Source organism: Lutra lutra, chromosome 4 (assembly GCF_902655055.1).
Source record: "Lutra lutra chromosome 4, mLutLut1.2, whole genome shotgun sequence".
Taxonomy (NCBI): Eukaryota; Metazoa; Chordata; class Mammalia; order Carnivora; family Mustelidae; genus Lutra; species Lutra lutra.
The window spans coordinates 132,281,325-132,302,742 of record NC_062281.1 but is presented as its reverse complement, the minus strand read 5'-3'; the positions used below and the strand labels follow the sequence as shown (position 1 = coordinate 132,302,742).

The 21,418-nt window shown below is 39.0% G+C and overlaps 1 protein-coding gene across 6 annotated transcripts in view; it reads right to left on the bottom strand.

Annotated features, from left to right (window-relative positions):
- Positions 1–21,101, bottom strand: part of USP33 (ubiquitin specific peptidase 33) — a 59,517-nt gene extending 38,416 nt beyond the window's left edge. For 3 of the 6 annotated variants that reach the window (XM_047726465.1, XM_047726469.1, XM_047726471.1), the window contains exons 1-3: positions 2,179–2,310; positions 1,932–1,985; positions 1,245–1,307 (exon numbers count right to left, since the gene is read on the bottom strand). In XM_047726465.1, the coding sequence (XP_047582421.1) occupies positions 1,245–1,307; positions 1,932–1,985; positions 2,179–2,259 (198 nt within the window). In that variant the 5' untranslated portion in view covers positions 2,260–2,310. Of the gene's footprint in view, positions 1–1,244; positions 1,308–1,931; positions 1,986–2,178; positions 2,311–7,619; positions 7,878–20,878 lie in introns of those variants that run through there. The other 3 variants (XM_047726467.1, XM_047726468.1, XM_047726466.1) reach the window with 3 other exon arrangements.
- Positions 21,102–21,418: the final 317 nt, after the last annotated feature.

Genomic DNA, 21,418 nt, shown 5'->3' with positions numbered 1-21,418 from the left:
TTGGCTCAGTCGGTTAAGCATCCAACACTTGGTTTTGGCTCAGGTCATGATCTCAGGCTTGTAAGACTGAGCACTGCATCCAGCTCTATATTCAGTGGAGTCTTCTCTCTCTCTGCCACTCCCCTCATTCACTTGTGCTCTCTCTCTAATAAACAAATAAATCTTTTTAAAAATCATAAGATAAACTGCTGGCCTTTGATGAATAACAATATACTCAAAAGAGTTAAAACTGGAACACCAAAAACATTCTTCCGGTAAATTGCTCAAGTACAGTGAAAAGTAACCCTACCCTAGAAATTATTCAATTGTCATTTTTTTACCACTGTTCAACATGAAGACAAACACAAGAGTAAGACTCTGCTTTACAGTTAGCAAATAAGTGTAATATAAGAAAATAATTGACAAAAGCACAGTAACTATTCCAGAATATCAGAGTGGCAAACCAATGAGCCCAATGACATGAGTCAAAGCAAAAAACAGCTCAAGCAATAGTGAACGTGTGATATTGCATATATAAATCTCCGGCCTTTGTATGTATAATGATGCCTGAGAGGCTTAATTAATTCTCTTGAAGAACCCTGACTGAGAATAACTGACGCGACAGAAATATCAATGTGAAAAAGCCAGTTCATTCTCAAAAAACTTGCAGTCTAGAATGGGAGTTCTACCTAATACTAAAAAGAGGCATGCCAGAATTACAGACAAGCACCAAACCCCAGGGTGAAGGAGAAAGGGAACTCTAGTTAAGAGGATGTGCAGAAGAAGGTAGTAAGAGTTGAGACCTGAAGTTAGCCAGGCCCCATCACAAGCAGAGGCATCCACTCTTAACTTCAATGTTCACATCTCCTAAAATTCCAACTATCATCTTCATGAATCAGGAGGCATACTTCTCAAATCATTACTCTCTTAATTACAACCCCAATCTAATACTGATCTTAGCAATTCCCCTCCCCACCTTCTAAAAAGTATAAGCTAAGATTTAACACCTCTATATGAAAAAGGGCAAAATTTTGAACTAAAACTTGAAATAATGTTGTATTTGCTTCCCTTTCCTTAAGATTCTCCTTAAAAAATATCCTACCTGAAAATTTTCTGTACACTGGGTGATATATGCAATTGTTGAATCACTGTATTATACACCAAAACCTAATACAACACTGGAATTAACCGGAATTAAAATAAAAACTTAAAAAGCAAGCAAGCAAAGAAATAAATAGATAGAAAAAAAACCTTCTATATCATACCTGAGAATGTATGGTGCTGTGATCTACTTGGGATTCACCACAACCAACATATGAACATCTATTCTGTAAATAATTATACAAAAAGAAAAATAAAGCATTTTATAACATGTATACATGTATAATAACACTGCAGTTACAATTAAGTTTTGATCACAGGTTTTAACTTCATGACTAAGTGACTTTACACAGTCAGTTATTTTAACGAAAAGGTATTGGGAAGAGAAGAATAAAATGAGAATATTTCTAAGCTAAAAGCTATGTCACCTCTAATAAAGGCAAGCACAAAATATTTTAATGATTTACTAAAACTCTGCAAAAGCACCACAAGTTAAAAACCCAAAGTTTGGGGCGCCTGGGTGGCTCAGTGGATTAAGCCTCTGCCTTTGGCTCGGGTCATGATCTCGGGGTCGTGGGATCGAGTCCCATATTGGGCTCTCTGCTCAGCGGGGAGCCTGCTTCCCCCCTTCTCTCTCTCTGCCTGCCTCTCTGCCTACTTGTGATCTCTCTCTGTCAAATAAATAAATAAAATCTTAAAAAAAAAAAGTTTAGTTTAATTTTTATTATTATCAGTAACGCTCTTTTAAAGTATATTCACTTATGAAATCCGTTAAGTGTCAAAAAATCTTATTTACCTTATTCAGATATAAATTTTTATAATACTAAACTTTTGGAAAGAAACATACATACCTCCAGGCATGCCCAAAGATTTGGTCCTCTGACTTTACAATCCTGACAAGTACCCTATGAAACAAAAATCACATAGACAACATTATCATTATATTGACACAGCCAAATACATACAATTGACTAGTAATATTATAGAAAAAAATTAGAGCTCATGAAACAGAGTATTGTAGTAATTTACTTAGAAAATACATATTTGGGAGAAAAATCAATCTAATTTTGTGAGGAAGGAAAAAACCCTGTATCTTACATGAGATTTTTGTATTAAGTCTTCTTTTGTTATTTCACCAACTGAATCCAAATGCAGACAATGGTTTCGAAAAGCTGCCATTTTGTTAGAAATTTTTTCCTGTCTCCCAAGTATTTCCAAATGAGGTAGTACCTATAGGACAAATAGCCAAAAAATATTAATTAAAAAATGCTAATATATTAAAAACGATTAAAATAAAGGACAGGGTGCCAGGGTGGCTCAGTCAGTTAAGGTCTGCCTTTAGCTCAGGTCATGATCTTGGGGTCCTGGGATCAAGCCCTGAATCAGGCTCCCTCAGTGGGAAGTCTGCTTTTCCTTCTCTTTCTGTCCCTCCCCCCAACTTTTGTGCATGCATGGGCACATGTGCTCTCTAATAAATAAAATCTTAAAGAAAAATAAAAATAAACAAAGGCTAAAATAATAAGCACATGTGTTTACAAGTCTACCCTAGAATATATTTTTCAAATATACTTAGATTACTTTCATAATTTAACGGCACATTGACAATTTCTCTACAAAATTAACATTTCATTAAAACTGATACCTATGTGTCAATGTAAATTTGTTTCTGCATTACTTTTGCTACTTTTCCCTTTCTTCCATTTCACATTTTAGAATATAAATAAAAGGGAGAAAGTTTGAGTTATTCAATTTAAGTACTCTTAACCTTTTTTTTTTGTTTGTTCTGTTTTAAGATTAACCCATAGGCTATAAGAGGAATCAAAAGGAAAGAATAGTCAAATGGAAACATTTGTTTTCAAACTAGCAGCAGCCCCTAGTGATGATATAAATGAAACTATCTGGTATGTTAGGAATATACCAAGATGGTTACAGATTAGAATTTCTCAACATTGGCACCACTAACATTTTAGACCAGATCTTTGTTGTGGGAGTTTGTACTGTGCACTGTAAGGTAGTTAGCAACATTCTTGCTTCTACCCTTAGATGCCAGAACACCCTCACCATTCTGAGCTTTAGCAACTACAGTATAAAATTGTGTCCTCAAAGGGACAAAATCGTCCCACGGTAAAAACCACATTATCACAAGACCCTTTCAACAACCCTGAGGTAGAGTACCATTATTATCTTCATTTCACATACGGCTAAGAGAAGCAAATCTGACTGACTTCCCATTGTCAGCATTTGGCAGAACAAGGATTTCAATCCACCTATGTATCTTATAGGTAGGAGGAAGACTCTGAAGTCAAATAGAATTGAAGATACCAGTAAGAGCAGAATGGCATAACTAACTTATGGGGGTATTTGAAGGATTAAATGAGGTAGTACATATCAAGTGTGTACATACACACACAGTACTATACAGACACAAGGACGTAAAATTTCATTAGGCATTCTGCAGCATCTCATTATATACTTTTTTTTATATGACCAATAAGGTGTCATACCTGTCTTCCCCATAAGACCATAAGTTTAAGACTCAGTTTCCCATAGCAATTACAATTTTCCTAATATTCCTCAGGAATTTCCTCAATTCCATTAAACTAAACAGAAGGCAAAAAGTTACCAATATACTTAACGTCCTCCAAGATATCATAATATTACAAATATAACTGAGAAAAAGAATGCTAGGAATACTACAATGTCACTAAATTTTATCTATCTCCACTGTAAATCTAATGAATCATGGAGCTAACTGACATACAGCATACAACTGACATTCAATGCATACAAATCTTCTGATTGGTTCAAGTAAAGTGAGTGATTTCCAAGTAAAAGTCTCAAGTTTAAAATTCTGTACTTCTAGATCTTCTTGGAATGTACATTCTTAATAATAAGGCCTTCCGTGCCCTTGGTTTATCTTTGGGGTTTCAGAACACTATTTGGGAAAAAATAAGAACTTACTAGGAAAGAATAAACACTTATAAATGCTAAAATATTACCACATTACTAATACATTAAACAAAAAGTTTCAATGAAATAAAATAGTCCAAAATTATCTTGCAACCTATAAAATGCAAAGGAAATCACCCTGGGGGTTAATAGTGAATAAACAGTTATTTCTAAACATATTATTACATAAAATTAGGGATGCCTAGATGGCTCAGTCAGTTAAGCATCTGACTCTTGATTTCCACTTAAGTCATGATCTCAGGATCATGAGATCGAGCCCTGCATCAGGCTCCACACTCAGCAGAAAGTTTGCTAGAGATTCTTTCCCTCTGCCCCTCCCCATGCTTATGTGGGTGTACATGCACTCTCTTTCTAAAATAATTACATTATTACATAAGATTAAACAGCCATGCTCCAGACTTTCAGATGCATGAAGTTAAACTTAAAATAACTGTTAATATTTTCCATTTCTTACTTATGTTTTAGGACGTCTGGTAATCTTCCCCACCTCTCACTTCCTTTTGTGCTTAGATATTTCTTTCCAAAAAAAAAAAAAAAAAAAAAGGGCGCCTGGGTGGCTCAGTGGGTTAAGCCGCTGCCTTCGGCTCAGGTCATGATCTCAGGGTCCTGGGATCGAGTCCCGCATCGGGCTCTCTGGTCAGCAGGGAGCCTGCTTCCCTCTCTCTCTCTCTCTCTGCCTGCCTCTTTGTCTACTTGTGATCTCTCTCTCTGTCAAATAAATAAATAAAATCTTTAAAAAAAAAAAAAAAATATATTTCTTTCCTCTCAACCAATTATCTCTACTGCCAGCCTATTATGGAGTAACAGAAAACAGATTTACGCTCTCACCTTAATAAACTAAAAAGCCAGACAAAGTATATAAAACAATGGTTATCAAACATCAGACAATAGGCAACATGGCAACTACCCCACCTTACTGCCTAGAAAGAACTTCTAAGCCATAGTATATATAAGAGAAAACCCAGAGTCCAGCAATCTCCTTGAGTTGAAGGGACAGAACTGAAAATGCAGAAAGGCCAAGGGGGCTAGAATTCATAAGGCAGAGTAACAGAGAAGAAACAACTAAATAAACTCAAGAGATTTGTAGAGGGCTACTATTGGGTTTTCAGCTGAGAACTGATAAGCATGCATGTACACGTGATTAAACTACCCTAAGCAAGGGAAAGTACTGGAAGGGAGTAGGTAGAACAATCCTCACAGCCAACACAGACCTTCTGTGCCCCCCCCCAACAGTAACAGTTCAAAGCCTTCATAATATAGAAGGAATAAAGTACTCAGAGGGTATTTCCTCAGTAATAGGAAATAAAGTACCCCTAGACTAAGACTACTTTTGTTCTGCCTTTTAAAAGCTCAAAACAAGTATTATAGTGCCAAACTACTCCCAAGACACTTAACTGTGTCCCAGAACAAACCTAAGAATATTTAAAGAAAAAAAAAAAAAAACAAAAAAAAAAAAAACAGAAAAACAGCACCAGACAATACAGTAATAATGGCAATGCCTGGCATCCAATCAAAAATCACAAGACAGGAGAGGCACCTGGGTGGCTCAGTGGGTTAAAGCCTCTGCTTTTGGCTCAGGTCATGATCCCAGGGTCCTGGGATTGGGCCCCGCATTGGGCTCTCTGCTTGGCAGGGAGCCTGCTTCCCCCTCTCTCTACTTGCCTCTCTGCCTACTTGTGATCTCTCTCTGTCAAATACATAAAGAAAATCTTAAAAAAAAAAATTACAAGACAGGAATGCAAGCTGGTACAGCCACTCTGGAAAACAGTATGGCATTTCCTCAAAAAGTTGAAAATAGAGCTACCCTATGATCCAGCAATTGCAATACTGGATATTCACCCCAAAGATACAAATGTAAATCCAAAGGGGCACCTACACCCCCAATGCTTACAGCAGCAATGTCCATAATAGTCAAACTATGACAAAAGCCCAGATCTCGGGGCGCCTGGGTGGCTCAGTGGGTTGGGCCGCTGCCTTCGGCTCAGGTCATGATCCCAGGTCCTGGGTTCAAGCCCCACATCGGGCTTTCTGCTCAGCGGGGAGCCTGCTTCCTCCTCTCTCTCTGCCTGCCTCTCTGCCTACTTGTGATTTCTCTCTGTCGAATAAATAAATAAAATCTTAAAAAAAAAAAAAAAGCCCAGATCTCCAACAGATGAATGATAAAGAAGATGTGGTATAAAAACAAACAAACAAAAAACAAACCAGAAAACAAACAAAAAAAGAAGATGCGGTATATACATACAATGGAATACTAATCAGCAATTAATAAAATGAAATCTTGCCATCTGCCATGACGTGGATGGAACTTGAGTATTATGCAACCAAAATAAGTCAATCAAAGAAAGACAATTATCATATAATCTCACTGATATGGAATTTGAGAAACAAGGCTAAGGATCATAGGGGAAGAGAGGAAAAAGTAAAACAAGACGAAATCAGAGAGGGAGACAAACCAGAAGAGACTCTAATAATCATAGGAAATAAACTGAGGGTTTATTTCCCTCCAGGGAGGGGAGTGGGGGGGTTGGGGCAACTTGGTAATGAACATTAAGGAGGGCATGTGATATACTGAGCACTGGATATTACATAAGACTGATGGATCACTGAACTCTACCTCTGAAACCGATAATACATTACATGTTAATTAACTGAATTTAACTTAAAAAAAAAAACACTAAAAAAAAGTATTGAGAAATAATTTTGTCCAGCATGACTGCACATCTCCTGTTCATCTGCCTCGTTTTCAAGGCACCCATCTGATGTCTTAAGCCCACTCCCTTGAAAGGCCCCTGTGCTATGAAGACGTCCATGGGGCAGTAACCATATTTATGTTGCTCTGTATCATATTTTGTCATCATTCAGTTATAAAATCTTTTATAATTCAAAAAAATTACAAGATAAATGAAGAAAAATCAGATCCTCAGCAAGGAAAAAAAAGACATCCAGAAATAACACAGATGACAGGATAAAGGATGCACTTTATTTATTATTCATTTATTCATTCATTCATTCATTCATTCAGTAGGCCCCAGACCCAGCTGGAGCCCAAAATACAGCTTGAGCTCACGGTGTGAGATCAAGCCCTGAGCTGAGATCAAGAGTCAGATACTCTACCAACTGAGCCACCCAGGTGCCCCAAGGATGCACATTTTAAAGAGAAACTACACTACAAATTGAAATACAGAAAAAGACTGAGAAAATTAAACGAGAGTATCACTAGGGTGGGTGCAAAAGTATAAATCTGATGAATACTAAAATCGTACAAATTAAAGCAACACAACGAACTCAAAGCACAAGACACATGAAAATTACACCATGGCACATCAAATCACAAATCACTTAAGGGGGACAGTGCAGGCTATTGGCTTCCCCACCACACCCTCCATGGGGCTGCCTGACAGGCAAGATGTGGGTAAAAACAAAGAAGTTGGTTAAAACCAGTAATAAAAACACTATCTTCAAAGTAGCCAAGAAAGGCCAATAACGTATGCTAGAAACAGAGCAAGCCAGAAGATAGAGGAGAAACGTGCACAGTATTGAAAGATCACTGTCAAATCACTACTCCATACCTAGGAAAACAGCTTTCTCAATAAAGGCAAAATAAGGACCTCTTATAAAAAAGCTGAAAGTGGGATGCCTGGATGGCTTAATCATCCTTGCCATGCCTTGGGCTCAGGTCATGATCCCAGGATTCCAGGATCCTGGGATTAAGCCTGACTCAGGCTTCCTGCTCAGTGGGGAGTCTGCTTCTCCTTCTCCCTCCGCAGCACCCCCTCATGTTCTCTCCAGCATGCTCTGCTCACTCTCTCTCTCAAATAAAAAAATCTCTGAAAAAAATAAAACAAAATAAAAATGCTTAAAGAATTTATTACCAGCATATCTGCACTACAAAACCTACATAAATGCTTCAAAATCTTTTCATGCTCAGAAAATCAAATATAGAAATAGAGACCTATATGGCCTTTTTTGGCCAACAATACAGACATCCCCCTCTCTCAGCTTTTTCTTGGATACACATTATGTCATGATGCATGCAATGCATAAATTATTCAATTAATTCAGATGAATATTCTCTTTGTTTCCATATTCTGCCATTAAAAATAACCATATGATCTTGGGATTCTTGGCTGGTTCAGTCAGCAGTGTGTGAGACTCTTGAACCTGAGATTCTGAGTTTAAGCCCTACATTACACATAAAGATTACTTAAAAAAAACAAGTGTTTAAAAAAAACCCACATAATCTCAATACGGGCCAGTTTGTAAAAACAGATTTCGCAAGATCCCATTTCAAAAATTATACAACATCTCCACTAATAAGGGAATATACCATTTCCTGCACAGCAACACCATTTTCTGTACTAGCAAAAACAAAACAAAAAGTTTTTTTTACTTTTACCATTTATTAGGCACATTGTTATAATTCACTAGTACTGGGGCGCCTGGGTGGCTCAGTGAGTTAAAGCCTCTGCCTTCAGCTCAGGTCTTGATCTCAGGGTCCTGGGATCAAGCCCCATGTCGGGCTCTCTGCTCAGCAGGGAGCCTGCTTCCCTTCCTCTCTATCTGCCTGCCTCTCTGCCTACTTGTGATCTCTGTCTGTCAAATAAATAAATAAAATATTAAAAAAAAAAAAGAATTCACTAGTACTTTAATTTGTACTACTTGACAACCAGTGAGTTTGAGTGCCTTTTCCTAAGTTTTATGGACTCCTAGATTTGCTCTTTTATTAACTGCTTCTTTGACCTTTGTCTTTTTTTTTTTTAACTACTGGGTCCATAATCTCTTCTTGTAAAATTAATCCTATCTTCTGGATTCAAATAGAATTTCTACACTGCAAATATTTCTTCAAACTATTTAAGTTTTTAATTTTGATGAAATACAAACAGATTTATCATCTTAAAGCCATTTCTAAGTGTACAGTTGCACAACACTACACAACATTCACACTGTTGTACAACCAACATTGTACAACTTTCACATTGTTGTAAACCAATATCCAGAACTCTTTTCAACTTGCAAAACTGAAACTCCACAGTCATTAAATAGGAGCTCTCCATTCAACCTCCCATCAGCCCTTGGCAACCACCATTCTACTTTTCCCTATGAATTTGATTCGTCTGGGGGTCTAATGACGTTTTCAGTGGAATTATACAGTATGTCTCTGTGATGACATTATTTCACTTAGCCTAATGTCCTAAAGATTCATCCATTTTGTAAGCATATCAGAATTTGCTTTCTTTTCCAGGCTGAATAACATTCAGTGGTGCGTGTATATGCCACATTTTGTTAATTCATTCACCCATCATTGGACTTTGTGTTGCTTCCAACTTTTGGCTATTGTGAATAATGTTACCACAAACACAGCTGTACACTATCTCTTCAAGTCCTTGCTTCTACTTCTTTTGGGTAGATATCCAGAAGTGAAATTCCTGGACGGGGGTGCCTGGCTGACTCAGCTGGTAGAGCACACAACTCTTACCTCAAGGTTCTGACTTTCAGTCCCACATTGGGTGGGAGATTACTTAAATAAATAAACTTTAAAAAAATTGCTGGTATGGCTCAGATGATTGGGCATCTGCCTCTGGCTCAGGGCATGATCTCAGGGTCCTGGGATCGAGCCCCGAGTCAGGCTCCCTGCCCAGCGGGAGGCCTGCTTTCCCTCCCCCACTCCAGCTTGTGTTCCTGCTCTTGCTGTCTGCCAAATAAATAAAATCTTTCAAAAAAAAAAACCACTGGATCATATGGTAATTCTATTTTTAAGTTTTTGAGGAATCACCATAGTACATGTATACATATGTACCAGCAGCCATAGTGGCTACACCATTTTACATTCCCAGTCCATTGGAACCCATCAGAAGCCTTTGGAAGCCATTGGAACAAGGGTTCCAATTTCTCCACATCCTCACCAACCCTTACTTTTCTGTTTGTTTGGTTTTTTTTTACTTGTTTTTTGATAGTAGCTATCCTAACAGGTGTGAGGTGATCTCACTGTGGTTTTGATTTGCATTTCCCTAATGATTAGTAATGCTACCTTTTCATGTATTCATTAGCCAATTATTTATATACCTTCTTTGGAGAAAGGTCTAGTCAACTCCTTTCTGCTTTTAATTGGGTTGTTCATTTCTTTTTATTGTTGAGTTTAGGAATCCTTTACATATTCTGGGTATTTAAGTCCTTATCAGAATATATGACTTGTAGTATATCTTCACCCATTCCATAGACAGTTACCTTTTTTTTTTTAAGATTTTATTTTTAAGAGAGGCAGACAGGGGTGGGGGGGGGGGGTTAACAGGCTCCCTGCTGAGCAGAGAGCCTGATGTGGGGCTCAATCCCAGGACCCTGGGATCACGACCTGAGCTGAAGGTAGAGGCTTTAACCCCCTGAGCCACCCAAGTGCCCCTACAGGTTGCCTTTTCACTCTCTTGACTGTGCCCTCTGAGGCACTGCTTTTAATACGATATAGTCAAATTTATCTATTTACCTTTGTTGCTACGCTTTTGGGGTCATATCCAAGGAATGACTGCCAAACCCAATGTCACAAATGTTTTCTTCTAAGCGTTTTAGTTCTTATGCTTAGGTCTTTCATCCATTCAAGTCAATTTTTCTGTGTGGTGTAAGGTAAACATCCAAATTCATATGTTTGCATATGGGTATATAATTTGCCCAATTCCCTTTGTTGAAAAGACTTTCTTTCCCACTTTAAACAGTCTTGGCACTCTTGTCAAAAAACATTTGATCATCTATATGAAGGTTATTTATGGACTCTATGCTAGTCCACTACCTTATGTCTGTCTTAGTAACAATACTGTTAACTTTCTTACAGTAACCTTTATCATTAAAGGGTTTAATTTTTTTTAAGATTTTATTTATTTATTTGATACACAGAGAGAGATCACAAGTAGGCAGAGAGGCAGGAAGAGAGAAAGGGGGAAGCAGGCTCCCTGCTGAGCAGAGAGCCCGATGCAGGGATCGATCCCAGGACCCTGAGATCACGACCTGAGCTGAAGGCAGAGGCTCAACCCACTGAGCCACCCAGGTGCCCCAAAGGGTTTAATTTTTATAAAATCAAACATGTCTCTTATAATAGCTTGAGTTTCTAGTCTTAAAATTTCCTATATATAGCTAAAACTGTAGAATAACCTTAAATATTTTTTAAAGGATTTTATTTATTTGACAGAGAGAGAGATCACAAGTAGGCAGAGGGGTAGGCAGAGAAAGAGGGGGAAGCAGGCTCCCTGCTGAGCAGACAGCCCAATTCGGGGCTCTATCCCAGGACCCTGAGATCATGACCTGAGCCTAGGGCAGAGGCTTTAACCCACTGAGTCACCCAGGTGCCCCTAAACAAGGCTTTAATCCACCTGGGGTTTATCTTAAGACAGGAACCCAATTTACTTTCTTCATGATGGACAGACAGTTGTACCAGCACCACTTACTACACAATCTACCAATTACCCATGAATTGTAATACTATCTTTACCTTTATTACACTTGCACATATTTCTGAATCCTTCATTTTGTTTCACTAATCTACTTATGCCAATACCATATTTAATCTGAATACACACAATGTAGAGTATTTGGGTAACTGTAAGACATTCCTCCTTCACTACTCCTTTTCAGTTTCCTTGGCTATTCTCTGAATATACTGGAAAACATGATAGTTTTACCTCATTTTCCAATATTAATACTAATTATTTAACTTTACTATTTTAATGCATTTACTAGAATTTCTAAGGCAATGTTTTTAAAAAAGTGATTTTGAGCATTCATTTCTGGGTCCTTATTTTAATGGTTTAGCCATTTAGAATATTTGCTATAATTTCCTCCTATTCTTAATTTACTTTTTTGCTAAGCCCAAAGTGGGGCTTGAACTCACAACCCCAAGATCAAGAGTCATATGCTCTACTGAATAAGCCAGCAAGGCGCACATCTAAACAGAAACGGTCTTTTTTTTTTTTTTTAAGATTTTTATTTATTTATTTGAGAGAGAGAGAGTGAGTGAAAGACAGAAGGAGCAGGGGAAGGATCAGACAGAGAGGGAAAAGAAGACTCCCCACTGAGCAGGAAGCCCAACATGGGGCTCGATCCTGGATCTCTGGAACCATGACCTGACCCAAAGGCAGATGCCCAACTGACTGCACCGCCCAGGCACACCAGAAGTGCTCTTAATGAACTTTATATTAAATGTCTTCTCAGCAGCTGATGATTTACTATACTCCTTACTTCATCCATTGATATAACCCATTAACAGATTTGATACGAATGATCCTTGCATTGGTATACCCCTATGGGTCAAAATGTACTATTAGTCTGTTGCTTCATATTTAGATTCTATTGGCTAATATTGTATTTAGAAATTCTGCAAGTGCAATTGACCTTTTGGGTAACATTTTTATCAGGGATAAAAGTATGTGTGCTTCACAGAATGCATTCAGTAGCTTTGCATCTTCTAAACCATAGAAAAGGTTTTATTATTTATCATTATTGTATGTTCTTTACAAATTAAATGAAACTCAGTTGTGAAATTATCTGCTATGGTGCATCTTTGGAGGATATACCTTCAATCATCTTTTGACCCTTTAGTGGGAATGGGTCAATTCAAGTTTTTCCACTTCTTGGATCAAATTTACTAATTTACATTTTGCTTTTAAATCATGCATGCCCTCTCAATTTTCAACCTGACATCATAGCGTGCACGTAATATTGTCAAAATCTGCATAACATGGGACGCCTGGGTGGCTCAATTGGTTAACCGCTGCCTTCGGCTCAGGTCGTGAGCCCAGGGGATCAAGTCCCGCATCGGGCTCCTTGCTCAGCGGGGAGCCTGCTTCTCTCTCCGTCTTTGCCCCCATTCTGCCTGCTTGTGCGCATGCGCACTCTCTGATAAATAAATAAAATCTTTAAAAAAAATCTGCATAACATTCCATTAATCTCTCCTATACATGTGTCTTTGATGTTTCCTTTCTCATTCTTTTTTTTTCTACAAGTGTTTATTTAGTTCATTGGGCTTTGCAAAGAATCAGCTTTGCAATTTATCCTTTCCACTATTTTTGTTCTGTTGTTTCCAACTCCATTAATTACAGTTTTATCTTTAATTTCCATGTCCTACTTGGTTTTGGTTTTATTTTCTTAATCCCTAAATATGAGTACTAAATTCCTTTTTTTTTTACTTAAAGTATTTAATTAGTATCCATTTTCCTCTAAATACCAATGTTGGCCAATTAAATGGAAATTTTCTTATTGCTTTCTAGATAGTTTTAATTTTGCTTTTGATTTTAAAATGTTTTAAGTTCATGATTAGAAGAATGGATATATAAAGGTACATTCACAAATAAATACTACACAACAGTTTGACCACTTGAAATGGATGGATAATTTATCAACATGGATAGATCTAAAGTACATAATGTTGGGTTAGAAAAAAAGGAAGATACAGAATAATACATACTATATGAAATCACTAAAGTAAAAATTTAAAACCTGCATTACAGCACAATGTATCTGGACGTAGACCTATAAAAATATAGTTATTTAAGGATACGTACTCTTTTGCTTCAGAGCAAAGAAATGAAGACTGGGGAAAGATTAAGTACTCTCTGTTCTGGTGTCTGGTATTAATTTTTTGGTATCTAAACAATTTAATGAGAACTAGTGCATGTAAACAAAAGCTAGTAATTTGTACCAAGGCAATTTAGTATTCCTTATAATTAAACATAACACTACCTAAACAGAAGGCTCTTAATACTCTAGTTACCTAGTTTTACTCAATTAATTCACTATGATAATAAAATCATTCTTTTATTCCTTTTTTTGATAAAGATTTATTGAGAGTAGGATATTTAGACACAATAGGGCAAGGCAACAGGGGTTCAAGCTACTTCAATTTCTTCTCCGATGTATACCAAAAGAAAGGCAGCATGCGTGTTTTCACTCTGGTTTGACAGTTTGTCCAGGGAAGACAGGTACTAGGCATTAGAAAAGAGAGACAACACAAAGGCAGTGAAAATAAATGTATATGAAAATGCCTTTCGTTCAGTATATAGATGTAGATCCCACAAAACTCTGAGATTCCTCCAGAAGCTTGTGGTTCACAGGATAGGAATCACCAGGGAGCACAAGAAAATTCAAGCTCTGAATGGAAATTAAGGCTTTCCATAACTGACCTCGATTTGTCCTTACTTTTGCAATCTTTTATCTGGCAACCTTTTCCTCTATCTACCCTAACTAGACTTATTTGAGATTTTCTCAGCCTTATAATGATGGCAATAACCCCAACTAAAAAATGTTCCTGGTTGAATTCATGTTCTATAATTTACAGCTCAATTGCCCATCTGCAGATTCAAAACTGCTTCTGAAGATACTACTTTTAAGCTGGGGGAAAGAGGGAATACCTTGGCTATACAATCAAGTTTCATGCCTAAAATTCTGCCCGTGCCATCCAAATAACAAGAAGAGCACATATTCAAATTTTAGGAAAAGCATAGGGACCTATGTTATTATTATTTGTTACAAATCAGGACATAGTTGGTGGCCTAATAAGAACCTTTTAATGTTGAGAAACTGTCTACATTCCATTGTCTAGTCTATTGTAAAAGGTAAAGCTATTTATAGTCAGATTCAAGCAACCACGGGAAAAAATTTACTTCAGGAAAACTGGTAAATAATTTAATAGTTTTGGAGAAGATTGATACAAATCCAGAAAGTCTTTACTAGCAGGTGGCAGAACTGTTTGTATTTTTAACAAAAATCTGGATAAAGGCACAGAAGGCAGGCTTGTGAAATCTAGTTATAAAATTATAAAAATTAAATTTTTTAGGGGTGCCTGGCTGGCTCAGTAGGTAGAGTATGCAACTCTTAATCTCAGGGTTGTAAATTTAAGCCCCACGTTTTAACTGTGAATGTTTTTTATAGATAATGGAGAGTAAAGAGTACACTTAGGATGTATAGAATTTTGAATCGCTACATTGTACACCTGAAACTAATATACCATTATATGTTAACTATACTGAAATTAAAAACAATAAAAAAATTAACTGAAAATAGTTGTTCTCTTTTTAAGATTTCATTTACTCGAGAGAGAGTACAAATAGTGGGGAGAGCCAGGGGGAGAGGGAAAGGCAGGCTCCCCACTGAGCGGGGAGACTGAAGAGGGGCTGGATCCCAGAACCTGGAGATCAGGACCTGACCCGAAGGCAGACGCTTAACCATCTGAGCCACCCAGGTGTTCCTGAAAGTAATAGTTTTTAAAAAAGAAATAAACTATTTGGAAAAATAAACTAAAAATAACAAAGATGATCATACCATATTTTCTATCAGGGTTCACAGCATCTACTGTTTAAAGTGACACTAAAAGGGTTTCAAGTGTTTAGAATCCAGACTCTAGCAGATGCATGGAACAACAGTGCAATTCTTACTCAATTTTTCAAAAGGTTTCAGAATAAAAAGAGTAATCAGCCTCATCATATTCACAAACTAGATTATAGGGCAACTGGGGTTGTTCAGTCCTTAAAAGACTGCCTTCAGGGGCGCCTGGGTGGCTCAGTCGGTTAAAGCCTCTGCCTTCCGCTCAGGTCATGATCCCAGGGTCCTGGGATCAAGCCCCACATCGGGCTCTCTGCTCTGCAGGGAGCCTGCTTCCTCCTCTCTCTTTCTCTGCCTGCCTCTCTGCCTACTTGTGATCTCTGTCAAATAAATAAATAAAATCTTTTAAAAACAACAACAACAACAAAAAGACTGCCTTCAGCTCAGGTCATGATCCCAGTGTCCTGTGATCAAGCCCCCTATCAGGCTCCCTGCTCAGTGGGGAGCCTACTTCTCCCCCTCCAGCTCCCCCATGCTTGTGTTCTCTCTTGCTATCTCTGTCATAAATAAATAAAATCTTTCTTTAAAAAAATTAACTAGATTATATCTGGGATATTTTATTTATGAAGAATACTAAAAGCTACAGAGTAAGAATACCTTCCATAGAAATCCTTAAAAATAAATAATTTGAAAACTATCTGATAAGACAACACTGTGGCTAAGAGTATTTCCTGGAACAAGGCTACCTGGGTTCTATGTCCGAGGTTTCTGACCGGGAATTATTTCTCTGTGCTTCAATTCCCTCATCTAAAAAACTGGAATGAGCATAAATATCTACCTCATGGAGTTCTGGAGTATATATAAGTACATATAAAGGGGTAGCACAGTCTGTGAACCCTCTGACTCGATTTCGGCTGAGGTCACAATCTCATGGGTCTTGAGATCTAGCTGCCTCAGGCTCTGCACTCAGCAGGGAGTCTGCTTGAATATTCTCTCCCTCTTCCCCTGCCCTGACTCCAGCGTGGTTGTGTATATACTCTCTCTCAAATAAATAAATCTTAAAAAAGGAAAAAAAAAAACAAACCACATATCAAGTGCTTTGAACAGAGTGAGATAATAATAAAATATTAACTACATAAAATAATTCAAGTAAGGATGTTTAGACAGAAGACAAATGTTGGTAGACTTGATACATGTGTTCCAAATATTTGGACATAATGATCCTTTCTTTTATGTATGAGGAATCCTTTCTTTTTTATGTTAACTGGAGAAAGTTAGCCTTAGCAATCCCAATCAGTGGTGAAGATTTTCAATGATTAGAGCTATTAGAGATCTGGAAGTAAGGGGAAAAACTCAACTTCCCTTCTTTGATAGGAAAATTCTGAAGCAGTTCTACAAAAATCTTCACAGGACTAATGCCCCCCTGCACACACACCAGACCCCATTCACTGGCTTTTTTTCCCTTCCTTAACTCTTTACCCACTCCCTCACTGCTGCTTCCAGCATCTCACCTGAACCCACGTCTTTTTGTTGTTTTTAATTTAAGTAACTTAACATGGGGCCCAAACTCATGACCCTAAGATCAAGATTCACATGTTCTACCAACTGAGCCAGCCAGGCACCTCTGCACCAATGTTTTTATCTAAAGGCCTGCTTTCAAGATAGCACTTCAGAGAAACTACAAGGACCACAAAAGTAATGCTATGGATATCTACCTAAAGCTGCCCAAGGAATCTACTGGTCTCATCTTCTTCCAATTACAACTCAATCTATATTCATATGGAATACATACCTCTTCTGATCAAACACCTTTAATGAATGAAGTCTTTCATAATTTGTCTTTTTCATATCCTATTACTAAATTACATAACCTGTAACTTACTATCAGCCAAATTGTTCTACTGATCCTTTTTTTTTTTTTAAGATTTTTTTTTAAATTTATTCATTTGACAGATAGAGATCACAAGTAGGTAGAGAGACAGGCAGAGAGAGAGGAGGAAGCAGGCTCCCCGCTGAGCAGAGAGCCCCATGCAGGGCTCGATCCCAGGACCCTGGGATCATGACCTGAGCCGAAGGCAGAGGCTTTAACCCACTGAGCCACCCAGGCGCCCCCTACTGATCCTTTCTTAAATTAACTTGTCATCTTTCCAGGAACCCAATTATCTTTTTATTTTAGAAATGTCCTACAATATTTCCCTGTTGAAAACCTTTCAAAGCTCACATATCTCAAACATCGTATCTACCACTCAATTACAAGTAATGTCTCCCTCACCTAAATTCCTGGTTGTAATATTCAAGGCACGTACAGTAGCAGTGGGGAAAAAAAAAAACTAGCCTACTTGACTACAAGTTTGACTATAAGTTTTTTTAAGGCAGAAACCACTATTCATTCTTTTTATTTTCCAAAGGGGTTTCCCTGGTAAACTTACAGATGTTTACTTACTTCACCTTTTAAAATAACTTTATTTTGATACCTGCACAATTTTTAAAGTTTCAGTTCTCAGAAAACCTGGCTGGCTCATTTCAATGGGGCATGGGACTCGACCTCAGAGTCATGAGTTCAAGCCCCACGATGGGCACAGAGCTCACTTTAAAAACATTAACAATAATAAAAATAAAAGTTATCTATATATATACTATATATATATATACTATACTATACAAAACTTATGCTCCTTTTTATAGATGATTATACCACTGCACTTAGATTCTTTGGAACTACCCTATTTATCAAAATGCTCTTGCCATCACATGCAAACTTGAAAAAAAAACAAAAACTTTAAAAACTGCACTAAAGAAGGAGCTGTTACTGGGGCATCTGTCTGGCTCAGTCAGAGGAGCATGTCACTCCTGATCTGGGGGTTGTGAATTCAAGCTCCATGTTTGGCTTAGACTACTTAAAAAATTTAAAAAAAAAAAAAAAAGCTGTTACTTATTACTTTCTTTTTTTTTTTTTTAAAGATTTTATTTATTTATTTGACAGAGAGAGATCACAAGCAGGCAGAGAGGCAGGCGGAGAGACAGGAGGAAGCAGGCTTCCTGCTGAGCAGAGAGCCCGATGCGGGACTCGATCCCAGGACTCCGAGATCATGACCTGAGCCAAAGGCAGCGGCTTAACCCACTGAGCCACCCAGGCGCCCCACTTATTACTTTCTTTTTAAAAGATGTCCAGGGACGCCTGGGTGGCTCAGTTGGTTGGGCAGCTGCCTTCGGCTCAGGTCATGATCCCAGTGTCCTGGGATCGAGTCCTACATCGGGCTCCTTGCTCTGCAGGGAGCCTGCTTCTCCCTCTGCCTCTGCCTGCCATTCTGTCTGCCTGTGCTCGCTCGCTCTCCCTCTCTCTCTGAGACAAAAAAATGGGTAAAATCTTAAAAAAAAAAAAATTTTTTTTTAAATTTAAAAGATGTCCATATTTCACATCTCTCACCAAAAATCTTTCATCATTGGGGCACCTGGGTGGCTCAGTGAGTTAAGCCTCTGCCTTCGGCTCAGGTCATGATCTCAGGGTCCTGGGATCAAGCCCCGCATCTGCTCAACAGGGAGCCTGCTTTCCCCTCTCTCTCTGCCTGCCTCTCTGCCTACATGTGATCTCTGTCAAATAAATAAATAAAATCTTTAAAAAAAAAATCTTTCATCATTTATGTACTTCATTTTCTTGCAGAATCCACAGTCTTATTTTATAATTCACGGTGTTCTAATATCTATTTGAATTCCAATTTTTATCAAAGGTTACTTCAGCAAGATTATTTCAGGCTTTAAGGAAGTTCTGATCCTTACACTATTTTGAAATGCTTCTGTCATGGGAAAAGACCACTTCTTGGCATTCCTAATTCAGAGACTTGGCATGAGGTTCAACTAAGATTGCACATGTGAAAGGTCATTGAAAATTCTAACAGCAATGCATAAAAATTAAAAATGATCTCAACTCAGAATTTCAAATATTTAAAATAAACTACTACAAGCTAATGCCATTAAACTGCACTGTTACTTGGTTAATGGTAGTTTATGAAAGACAAAAAAAGTGAAAGTTGGCAATAAATGAGGTCAAAAATAAGATGCAATCTTAAGTAGACTATACCTCTTGCATACAGAAGGTCAAATATTTTATTCCTGGAATACTTTTCATATGGTCCTTTTCTTCCAATCCTACCAAACTAAATGAAACAACCCAAATCTACCAGCATAATGTAACTATTACTGTTACCTTCTTTTAAAATTAGCATTACCTATCAATAAGATTCCTACTTTTCCCTTTATTTTAGTATCATGAATTCATTAATAATATTTGCATTAGGTTCAAGTAAAAGAGCTTATTATCTGATTTGGTCAGACCTTCCCAAATGATAAAATCGCCTCAACTAGAAATGGATCAAAGACAACATCATTATTTTTTAAACAGCTTTTCTTAAAGGAAAAATAATCTAATTAAACTTTAAAAATTATGTAATTCTATACATCTCTTAGGCAAGAAGTCTAGAGAGCCTTGTGGTAAAATTCGTCCTCAGTTTAGAGCCTATGCATGTTCCAGCTAGGATTTTACCCTCTGGCCCAATTTTCCAGGCCTAAGGCTAATCATAAGAAAATGTTGAGTGCAAAACACCTAGAAGATTCTGGGGCGCCTGGGTGGCTCAGTGGGTTAGGCCACTGCCTTCGACTCAGGTCATGATCTCGGGGTCTTGGGATCGAGCCCCGCATCGGGCTCTCTGCTTAGCAGGGAGCCTGCTTTCCCCTCTCTCTCTGCCTGCCTCTCTGCCTACTTGTGATCTCTCTGTCACATAAAAAAATAAAATTAAATTTAAAAAACACCTAGAAGATTCTCAAACAATAGTTCAACCTGCACCCTGTAAACATTCAAATGAAAAATATTTTGTACTTGGAAAATATATGAGTAAAAGTCTGGGAAACTACACACTATGGAAATTTGACACAAACAAAAGCTGCAGATGGACAGACTGTAAGGAATAACCTCTGAAACAACATGGATCAAATACTGATCGAAGAGAAATTCCAGGGACGGTGGCACCTAGGACTTTCCCGTTAATAACAATGAATAACGGGGCTTTGGGGCTGCATGAATGGGTCCGAACACCTCAACTGCACCGTAAAGCGAAAGCAGGACCTGAGAGCCAGAGCGCTGCGGGGCTTCCAAGCGTCTGCGCCCACCGTGGAGGACTGGAAAACCAGAGAGGACACCGTGGAAAGGAGCGGGGCCCGTCTCGGGGATCCGCCTCCCCCTCTAGCCTCCCGCTTCCCAGGGGAGACTCCCCTGGGGACCCTTCCTTAAATCTATGACTGACTTGCGTCTTTCGCCGATCCCCGCCGTGGCGGCCACCAGATCATTCCTGTAACGCAGAGCACAGAGACCTAGGCCTTCATCTCGCCCGCGCGCCCACCATCACCCCAGAACAAGAAAAAGAGACCACTGCAGCTACTGCAGCCCCAGAGCGCGGGAGCGAGAACCGAGACCGGCCCTCGGCGGCAGGCGAAGAGCCCTCCGGCCCCGCGCCCCTCCCAGTAGCGCCGCGCTCACCTCCACGGCCTTCCCCGAAGACCTCGCCAGCGCGGCCAACAGTGGCCTGCGGCCGCACCTCAGCAAAATCCTCTTTCACTCCCCGGGATTCGGAGAGGGGAGGTGTCGCGTCAGGAAGGCCGGGAAACGGCTCCGCAGCGATGCCCACGGGATCCCCGCCTCCCGCACCGGCCACTTCCCGCAGCAGCCGCAGCTCCTTCCGGTGTCTCCGCGGACGCCGCAGGCGTCTGGGGCGTCGCGGTAGGGCGGGAAGGGGCGGAGCTGCCGGGATAACCCGCCCCGCCCCTGGGGCGTGGCCCTGGTAGCAGGGCCCAGGTGCGGAGACCCCCGCCTGCCCTCACCGGTCACTCAGAGAGTAGCTCCAGCACCGGGACCCAGTGCATGCAGAGCAGTTTTAGGCTTCAGGCTCTTGTCGTTTTTACACATGTTCTCCCCCTCTTCTATATTTACACTATACGACCCTTAGCAAATCTTGTCTCAATGCATTAGAGAATTTGCATTAAGGCTGGCCACTGAAGGGCCTCAGGTTTCCGACCTTGT